At 46.8% G+C, this 10,022-nt stretch overlaps 1 protein-coding gene across 1 annotated transcript; it reads left to right on the forward strand.

Annotated features, from left to right (window-relative positions):
- The first annotated feature begins 390 nt into the window (after positions 1 to 390).
- On the forward strand, positions 391 to 6,969 carry LOC109748025 (probable histidine kinase 4). Its single transcript, XM_020307085.4, has 11 exons — positions 391 to 968; positions 1,450 to 1,683; positions 1,762 to 1,928; positions 2,460 to 2,678; positions 2,765 to 2,951; positions 3,031 to 3,082; positions 3,183 to 3,412; positions 3,603 to 3,701; positions 3,844 to 4,550; positions 5,039 to 5,536; positions 6,149 to 6,969. The coding sequence occupies exons 1-11, from the start codon at positions 636 to 638 to the stop codon at positions 6,408 to 6,410; spliced, it is 2,988 nt and encodes a 995-aa protein (XP_020162674.1). The 5' UTR covers positions 391 to 635; the 3' UTR covers positions 6,411 to 6,969.
- Positions 6,970 to 10,022: the final 3,053 nt, after the last annotated feature.

Below are 10,022 nucleotides of genomic sequence, written 5' to 3' on the forward strand. Positions count from 1 at the left end.
GACCGCGCGTCCCCACCCCCACCACCGCCACCACCCGTGGGATGAGATGAGAAAATCCGCAGGCGGATCACCGTATCCCGGCCACGAACCGAATCAGAACCACCGCTTCCCGCACCGTCCCGTCGTTCGCTCGCGGCTCGGGTGCGTCCCAGCCGTGCATGCCAAGCTCGTGGCCGGGTGTGGTCGATGGATGCATGGATCGATGGACGACGGGGGTGGTGCCGTGGTGGCGTGGGGTGGGGTTCGGATAAGGGAGGGAAAGGGACGGGACAGCGGCAGCGACGGCTGGCTGGCCTGGCCTGCTGGGCCGGGGAGGCAGGCAGGGCCGCAAAAGGCAAGCGGGGCCCACCGGGGATGGGGAGAGAAAAGGAGGCCCGGTTTATTTTAGTCGGGCGCGTATCTCGTAAAATCCAGGAAATTCGATCGTCCACCCGTGGCTCTCCTCTGCTCTCCTCTCCTCTGGCGACGAAAAGCAACAAGCAGACCACACCCGAGAAGCGGACCGGCAGCGAGGCCAGACCGGCAAAAGCGACCCTGCTCTCCCCCCTCCCTCCCTCTCGCCCAAAGCGGAGCAGAGCTCCTGTCTCATCCTCTTGCTGCTGCTCGCGCATGTGAGCTGATTGGGCGGCGCGGGGATGGGGATGGGGGAGGCGGAGGCTGGGTCGCCGGCGGTGTTGGAGGAGGAGGAGGAGGAGGAGGAGGGGGGCTGGGGGTGGCGCGCGAGGTCGAAGCTGAGCGCGGTGCTGGCGGCGCTGTGGGTGGTGCTGGTGGTGACCGGGGTGACGGCGCTGCACCGCAGCCTCCGCCACGGCGCGCTGGTCAAGGCCGAGGAGGGCATCGTGTGCATGTGCGAGGAGCGCGCGCGCATGCTGCAGGACCAGTTCGCCGTCTCCGTCAACCACGTCCACGCCCTCGCCATCCTCGTCGCCACCTTCCACTACGAGAAGCAGCCGCCCGCGCTCGACCAGGTCCGCCCCTCCGCCCGGCCCCGACCACCCACCCACGCACGCCCTCCATCTCCATGTGCGCCGTACCACGGCAGCTCCAACAATTGTTATTGCCTCCTCGGCTCCACTGCCGCGCGAATTCTCTGCCGATTTGTGGGCGCCATGCTCAGATGCTCGCTGGCTCTGCGCCCGTAGTTAATCGCCTGTCTTCTCAGCCCTGGTTCCTGCTGCCTCCCACATCCATTACGATGATATACCTTGACCATGCAGCAGTACATGCTCTGCCTTTGCCTCTGCGGCTGCTCCCTCTCCATTTAATTCATGCGAGAGCTTTCCGGGCCTGCCATGGAAGGACATGCCATGCCAGTACCAACGTTTTACTGCAGCCTGTAGCATGCATGCCAGCCTTCTCAACAGGAGCTCCTGTTTCGCGGTTTGAGTTTGACTGCGGGTTGCTCTGGCTTTAAATTAATGCGTGCGCTTCTTCTTGTTCTTGGAGCAGGACACCTTCGCGGACTACACGGCGCGGACGTCCTTCGAGCGCCCGCTGCTGAGCGGGGTGGCGTACGCGCAGCGGGTGATGCACGCCGACAGGGAGGCCTTCGAGCGGCAGCAGGGCTGGATCATCAAGACCATGAAGCACGAGCCCTCCCCGCCGCAGGACGAGTACGCGCCGGTCATCTACTCCCAGGAGACGGTGTCCTACATCGAGGGGCTCGACATGATGTCCGGCGAGGTCCGTGGTGGCCTCCCTCTGCTCTGTTTTTTCTCAACTTGTTTTTTGGGGCTCTGAAGGTCTGTGTTGCTGCTGCAGGAGGACCGGGAGAACATCCTGAGGTCCAGGGCCACCGGGAAGGCCGTCCTCACGAGGCCATTCAGGCTCATGTCGAACCACCTGGGCGTGGTGCTGACGTTCCCTGTCTACCTTGTCGACCTTCCCCCGGATGCCAAGGTGGAGGATCGTGTTGCTGCTACCGCGGGGTGAGGCTTCCCCTCCCCGCGATCAAATTCATTTCTCTTCTACTCCGTATTCTACTCCACTGTAGAACTGCCAATTCACCGCCATTTGCTGCCCACTATGCTGCTCATAAAGGAAGCACATTAGTTTGTCAGAGCGCATTAGGACTGCTGTCACTAACCACAACAGTGTGCTGCACTGCTGCTACATGTTTTACTTCACTGTATCAGAAAATGAAAGAAGGTTTACAGAGGTTTCTATTCACAGTTCCATTGTGAGTACATCATTGATCAAAATGGTTCTTTTATATCTGACCTTTTTAGTGCCTTCTTAGAAGGCTCCGATTGGCATCAAGCTGGCTATTCAAAAGCACCTATTCATTACTATTTATGGATATAGTAGTTATTTGGGACTTGAAAGCACCTCTTTTGAGGTGCAAACGAAATAGTCTTACTAAAACTAGTAAGATTCCCCTAACTAACTGAACTCGACGGTTCGGCGCAGCTCAGCACAACAACCGCAAACTAAACCCAAATTCTGATTTTGCTTGACAGATACCTTGGAGGCGCTTTCGATGTAGAGTCACTTGTGGAAAATTTGTTGCGGCAGCTAGCTGGCAATCAGGAGCTGGTGGTCAATGTTTATGATGTCACAAACCATTCAAATCCTCTTGTCATGTATGGGTCTGAAGTCCCTCTTGGTGCCCCCTCACCCTCACACACCTGCACGCTAGATTTTGGTGATCCGTTCAGAAATCATCACATGATATGCAGGTGAGGACGTGCGGATTGGTCATTTTGATTCTGTCAAAATGTTTTTTTTGCATCTTTTTTACCCCTCTGTCCATTATTGTGTGCAGATACAGAAGCGAGCCCCATGTTCCATGGTCTGCTATTACTACCCCATCTGGTGTCTTCGTTATACTTATGCTTATCGGCTACATAATATATGCTGCCTGGAATCGCTATGATAGCGTTAAGGAAGATTGCCGGAAAATGGAAGCACTGAAAAAACGGGCAGAAGCCGCTGATGTTGCTAAGTCTCAGGTCAAGTTTTGTTGGAAGTTGCTAGCTGTTGAGATGTTCTAAGATTATGATCTAACATACCCTTCTTTGTCATTGCCAGTTCCTTGCAACTGTTTCTCATGAGATCAGGACACCCATGAACGGTGTGCTAGGTGATTCTTTTGTATAAATCCTATGCATTCCAGCTTATTGTTCATGTAATTCCTTTCTTCCAAGGGAAGTGACTGGTTTATGTTTTTCTTGTTTTTGTAGGAATGCTTGATATGCTATTAGACACAGAGCTGAAGTCAACCCAGAGAGATTTTGCGCAAACTGCCCAAATCTGTGGAAAGGCATTGATATCCCTAATTAACGAAGTGCTTGACAGGGCCAAAATTGAAGCTGGCAAGTTGGAGCTAGAGTCTGTACCGTTTGACCTTCGGTCCATCCTTGATGAGGTCGTCTCTCTATTTTCTTCGAAGTCAAGAGAGAAGGGAATTGAGGTTAGTTTAAATTTGTTCGGAAACTGGAAAAATATCATCAGGCATGCTAATGCATGATCATACTGTACATTATTCGCCCTAACGTTTCTTCATTTATTCAGTTCTTAAAATACTCGCATTTCAGGAAAGTATTTTGCTTAGTTAACTCATTGGTTGCTCTCCTAATTTCTGTTTACTCCTCAAATCGTAGCTTGCGGTATATGTCTCTGAAAGAGTTCCTGAAATCCTGCTGGGCGATCCTGGAAGGTTCCGTCAGATAATTACAAACTTAGTTGGGAACTCAATTAAGGTAAATGTGCACCGAAGTCCCACCTTCTCTCGTAAAAAAAAACATGCCTGTGTTGACATATCGGACAACTGGGTTTACTTAAATTGAATTATGCCCCAGCTTACATTGTATTGTTGTTTGCGCTGTGCTTACCTTCTCACAGTTCACAGAAAGGGGACACATTTTTGTGCAAGTTCACCTGGCAGACCATTCAAATCTAGCAACTGAACCAAAAGTTGAATCAGTCGCGAATGGCATCAATGGACATATAGATGAGACAAGTGTTGTATCCACAAGCGTGCCACACAATACACTAAGTGGTTTTGAGGCTGCTGACAGCAGAAATAGCTGGGAAAACTTCAAGGCTTTGCTTTCTTATGACACAAATGATATGGCGTATGGAAGTGATTCTGGGAATGTCACTCTTGTAGTAAGTGTGGAAGATACAGGGATAGGTATACCAATTCATGCCCAAGGCCGGGTCTTCATGCCTTTCATGCAAGCTGATAGTTCAACATCTAGAAACTATGGTGGGACTGGAATTGGATTGAGTATCAGCAAATGTCTTGTTGAACTAATGAGTGGTCAGATAAACTTTGTCAGTCGACCCAATGTTGGGAGCACATTTACATTCACCGCAGTCCTGCAACGGTGTGAGAGAAATGCTATTAATGTCAGCAAGTCTGCTTTGTTGCATCCTCTGCCATCCAGTTTTCAAGGTCTATCCACACTGCTGGTTGATAAAAGACCAGTAAGAGCAACTGTAACGGAGTATCATTTGCAAAGACTTGGCATTGCCTCGAAATCTGTACGTACCATTGAGCAAGCACTCGGTGTTTTGCTTGGGAGAAATGGCACTTCGCTAACCAGGTATTTATCAATGACAACTTACATTATAAGTGCTTCCTGAGTTACAAATGTGAAGTGATAAGTTGCCATTTTTAGAGAAAAGGGAAGTGGAATATGCTTTCATCCTTATAAATATTTAGCTTTTTCAGAAAATATGCTACAAGAATTTGATTGCAAATAGGTTGATAGTGGCTGTAGAGTATAATATTGACCATGTCATGTTGTTACTGCTTGTTCCATCGCATTTCTGATTATTTGGTAGAATGGATTCTTGGGTTTGCTTTCATGTTGTATTGCTACTACTATGAAGTTTAGTTCTTCTGTTCATGACTTAAAATTTGTAGAATTGGATGTCGACTCCTTATTTTCAGAAAGAAAAACACTTCATTATTTCGTAAGCAAGTGCACTTTTCAAATAACTACTAACATGATTCTTAACTATGTTATTTGACATATTTTTATAGCCAGTTTTATCCTGTTGAACTTAATGTTATATGAATTTGTTGCAGCATGCCCAGGAAACAACTTTCCATGTTATTAGTTGAAAGTGACTCATGGGGCTTAAAGATGGACGTCCCCTTGCGTACTAGATTTTTGGAGATGAAACAGAACGGGTGTGAATCGGTGTTCCCTCAAGTTATTCTCCTTTCATTGGCTGATTCAGACAAAATGAAAGCGGAATATGCCGTTGATTCTGTCATCACAAAGCCTCTGAAAGCAAGCACACTTGCAGCTTGTCTATTCCAATCACTTGGTATCAGTATCACACAGGCAAACAATGAGAAGAAACATCATGGCCCAGACTCTCTTTATGGGTTGCTTCTTGGAAAGAACATCTTGGTGGTCGATGACAACAAGGTAAACCTTAGAGTTGCTGCTGGTACACTAAAGAAATATGGGGCAAAGGTGGAGTGCGTGGAGAGTGGAAAAGATGCTCTTGAACGTCTGCAAGTCCCACACAAGTTTGATCTCTGTCTGATGGATATTCAGATGCCAGAGATGGATGGGTAAGCTTATATGCTATCAACCTATTAAACTTATACATAGTAAACTTGAGCATATTTGTTTTTACATCTAACCCTAAAACTTGACACACCATCAGTCCCAATTTGTACAAGCACAATCACATGACAACCTGTTCTTGTTGAGTTATATTTCTGTTTCTTCTTTCATGTCAGTTATAAGTTATAACATGTATATATCTGACCTGAAAAAACATGTATATATCATCTTGATAACAATGGCTGATTGGGAACAGTACCACATTCCAAGCTACATATGATTGAATGTGTCACTAAAGAAATTATACCTTTTGAAATCTAAACCCCTAATTAGAGGCTTGTGTTCTATCTAATACTGTAGTAATTACAACACCATGTGATGATTATAATACTAAAGCTAGTATACAGAAATATGTGGCGGTTCCTTGTAGATTCTCATATTTGTGTAGCCATGGCCTCATGGGTGTTTAACTTGAGTCAATATCTCTTGTGTAACCAGTACAGTACATGTTGGTTGCACGCGTCTCCTTTTAATCGCTGCACACGTCTTTGTACTTGAGTCAATATACCACCCTTGTGCTTCTGTTTAAAGGAATACATGTATTTTTGATACGCTAGGTTTGAGGCAACCCGGCAAATACGGGCAATTGAAGCAAAGGCACATGAGCAGAGAGACAATGCTGATAATTCAGATGCAGGTAGTACAGCAAAGAAGGCCCAATGGCATCTACCGGTCCTGGCAATGACTGCCGATGTTATCCAGGCCACTCATGAGGAATGCACAAAGTATGGAATGGATGGCTACGTCTCGAAACCCTTTGAGGAGAAGCAGCTGTTCAAGGCAGTGCAGAAGTTCTTGGGACCTAGCGCATCCAGCTGACGACAATCCGCGCATTCCGGTGTGTGCATTGACTGGGAGAAACTCTGACTGAACGGAGGCAGCTATGTTTTGTGCGATCCTTCAACGGAGGATGCATTCTGATTCCGGTGCTGCCCGCGGTCGCGGCTTCTCCGGAGTCCGCGCGACGATCAAGTTCGTGGCGAGGCGGGCAGCCCAGAGAGGTAACAGAGCTGTACATGTATTGTATTGGCAGGCCCTGTCTTATTACCGTAAGCTAGGAGAAACATATGCCGAAGGGCGAGCACTGCGTTGGGCGCTGTTGGGGAGCAGCATTGTGTACTGTACTGTACGCGTTGATCTAGATCATAGTTTTTGCTGTACAGCTTCCACAGTTTTTCTGCTCCGGTCTGCTGTTGACTTCACGGCATGCAGACATGGTAAGGCTGGGAAAAGAGAGATTAATTTTTGGCTGTTTTACTCCGTACTGGAAATGTGCCGGTATGTGTGGGTTAAGCTGATGTAAATGGGTCGATTGCATTTCCATGTGGATATGTATTGGGAGGAAATAATGAATCGATTATGGGAAATGTGTTGGGAAGGAGCTGTTGAGTCCAACTGTGAATGTTTGTATCACCTTCCATTCTGTTCGAGTAACGATTTAGAGGAAATCTCCCTCCAAAGTACTTATCCGTTAGCAAACCCTAGATCCATGTGGGGGAGGGGACTTAACGATCTTTAGAATGAATGAGAGGAGCTAGAATTCACTGGCTTTAGATCACTGGAGCAACAATTTGCGCTTATAAGATCCTTGCTAGAGCGAGCTTGGAATTTGCAGATCATAATGCTGAAAGGAGATAAGCAATGTGAGTGCTGTGATACACCACCTCGTCCTAAATTTCCGAATAAGGATGGGCAAGAAATTGTGGTTACACGAATTCAAGATGGCATATTCTCGCCATGTGTAATTTCCTATGAATAAGGAGCTCTAATAAACTACTCCACGCGTTCCTAAATATAAGTCTTTTTAGAGATTCCAATTTAAATCTCTAAAAAGACTTATATTTAGGAACAGAGGAAGTAGTTAGAGAGGGCATGAAACAATATTTGACATTTAAGTAGTAAGAACAGTAATGTATTGCTCCAGGTGCGGCTGGTACCTTTTCCAAATTACTCCCTTCGTAAACTAATATAAAAACGTTTAGATCACTACTTTAGTGATCTAAACGCTCTTATATTAATTTACAAAGGGAGTAAGTCGCTATGCGAGCGAAGCCCCCAAACTCCTCGATGCAAAACTGAATGTTGGTTTATTGGAGAGATGCAGCTAAATGTGCACCTTAAGATCTATCTGATCGGCACCTTAATAATTTTCGAGATGGTAGGTCAGTAGAGAATATCTTTGTTTTCATCAGAAAATAAAAGAAGAAAGGTTTTATTGATTGCTCCTTAACGCAAGCATCGATCGAAGCAATGACTCACAGTTTGAGACCTCAAGTCATCTGGGATTGGAACGACTGGGTACCCTGCAATTCAAGTGGCTTCTGCTGGCCACTACACTCTATAGGTAGACTTGTTTGCGCAAGGGAAACGGGGATTGCCGGTCCTACAAGAGTTTGAGCATAACATAAAATGGACACCAAACATCGGCTGAGAAAAAATATACTCCCTTAACTTTGTACTAAATCTGAGACACTTATTTTGGGACGGAGTGAGTACCACAGTAGAGACCGTAGCACGTCCCTGCTACTCTCTGTTTAGTTAGTAGAGATCTAAAGATCTTATATTTGTTTACAGAGGGAGTATAAAGAAAGGTACTCCCTCCGTCCCATAATATAAGAGCGTTTTTTTACACTAGTGTAGTGTAAAAAAACGCTCTTATATTATGGGATGGAGGGAGTAAAAACCAGTACTGCAGTAAGGGCCCGTTCAAGTCCCTCCGCTCCACGAGGCCACTCCCGGAGCTGGCGGAGTTCCAGCTAAAAACTGCCGAGCGAGCGAACAAGTACTCCGCAGATTCTTAAATTCCAGGGAGCGGGTGGACTGCCAAACAGCTCCTAAATCTCACTGAAACCACTCTACTCTGCATTTCCAAGACCAGCGCTATTGTCTTGACTACTGTAGTAAATCTCACTGAAACTCATCCTGCTCAGACAAGATCTGGTGAGAATCAGACACAGGGGAGTGCTCAGAGGAGCTCGTGCTGTGGCAAGCAACTGATGAGTAGAGAGTACTGTTCATGACCTCCTGAGAGCAATTCACAAAAAGGAACAGTGTATAGCATGTGACGGTCACTTTTCAAAGAAATGTCATGGGCACAATTAGTATGCTCTTCTTCACCCAGACCCAGACGTGTGTTCTTTCTCCAAGCCTACAAGATCAGGAGAAAGCCAGTAATGCTTTCCATGACACCAATTTTTCTGTCATGACATCTCATGAGGTGCTACTGCACTAGCATATGCATTAAACTTGACAGTGGCTACACCTAAATATACAACAGATCCTGCTTCGAAGAACGGCCAATTCAAATTGTGCCGCACATGGATTTGTAATTTTTTTGGCATGATAGTTGGTCAGTTGGATCTTCTGAAAATGCCCACACCCGCAGTGCAGCCACATGAACAATACTGCTTGCAAATACTTCCACATAGCAACTTTTCCTCGCCCAATTGCTTGTTTATGCTCAAACTTGCCTCTCGCTCATCGGACTGCAGCAAGTCTACAATCACACTCAGACCACTATAGCACGGCAGGAGGTTGCCTTCACAACCAGAATTCTCCTCGGGCACAAGGACTAGTCATGGACAGGGGTTTGTAGAAACTTGTTATCCATGTGCCAGAACCATGAGTTGGTTGCGAGATCTTATGGGTTTCACCTCTAGCCTACCCCAATTTGTTTGGGATGCTTTGTTGTTGTATTTTATCACACACACAGAGAGTAGTATTGTCTTGCTATTGTCATGCCTTCACCCTTCACATTTCCATATCCGGTTCAGTGGAGAGATGACTAAATTCGTCATGGCTTTTCTTCTCAGCCATGGAATCGACATGGCCACAGCTTCAACAGTTTGGCGTGACCAAGATTTCTTCAGACACTGCCCATGGTTCCGGTGCAGCAAAAATGGACCTGAGATCCGGTTTCCGCTCCAACTTGAATCCAGCAATTCATCACGTGGAGCAATATGCGCGAAGATAGAATGCTCTGGCCAAGACACTGTCCTACTTCACCCAGTTCTTGGCCCATTCAATGTCACTGCCAGAGACTATAGCTTATCATCGCCCCGCTTGTGCAAGCGTGCCATAAAGTTCAGAAGTTCATCTCGCGGAGTCTACCAGCTAACTCCAACCATCAGTGTAGTCTCTATATGGTGAACCAGGAAAGCTTTTAGGCTGTTCAGGCGAGATCACGCCAGTTCACAATTTTATGGCTAGCCCATTCTCCTGCCTTAGCAACGCAACCTACTTCTTGTATTTGGTGAATGCTAAAGAAGCCGTCTATGTTCTTCCATTGGACTGCAGAGTCATCTCAGATGTTGTCATTCCCATATTAGGTGGACCAGAGACACCATCTATTGCCTTCTATCCAGGAACGGAAGAAGCGCACAAATTTTATGAGATGAAAGTCTACTGGGATACAGAGCCACCATCCGTTGC

Source organism: Aegilops tauschii, chromosome 4 (genome assembly GCF_002575655.3).
Source record: "Aegilops tauschii subsp. strangulata cultivar AL8/78 chromosome 4, Aet v6.0, whole genome shotgun sequence".
NCBI classification, from domain to species: Eukaryota; Viridiplantae; Streptophyta; class Magnoliopsida; order Poales; family Poaceae; genus Aegilops; species Aegilops tauschii.

Excerpts from the sequence above, each read along its gene's own strand:
- LOC109748025 (XM_020307085.4), top strand. The coding sequence starts at position 636 with ATGGGGATGGGGGAGGCGGAGGCTGGGTCGCCGGCGGTGTTGGAGGAG. Across the intron at positions 3,413-3,602 it reads CAAGAGAGAAGGGAATTGAG|CTTGCGGTATATGTCTCTGA; the intron begins GTTAGTTTAAAT and ends CTCAAATCGTAG. Across the intron at positions 4,551-5,038 it reads AATGGCACTTCGCTAACCAG|CATGCCCAGGAAACAACTTT; the intron begins GTATTTATCAAT and ends AATTTGTTGCAG.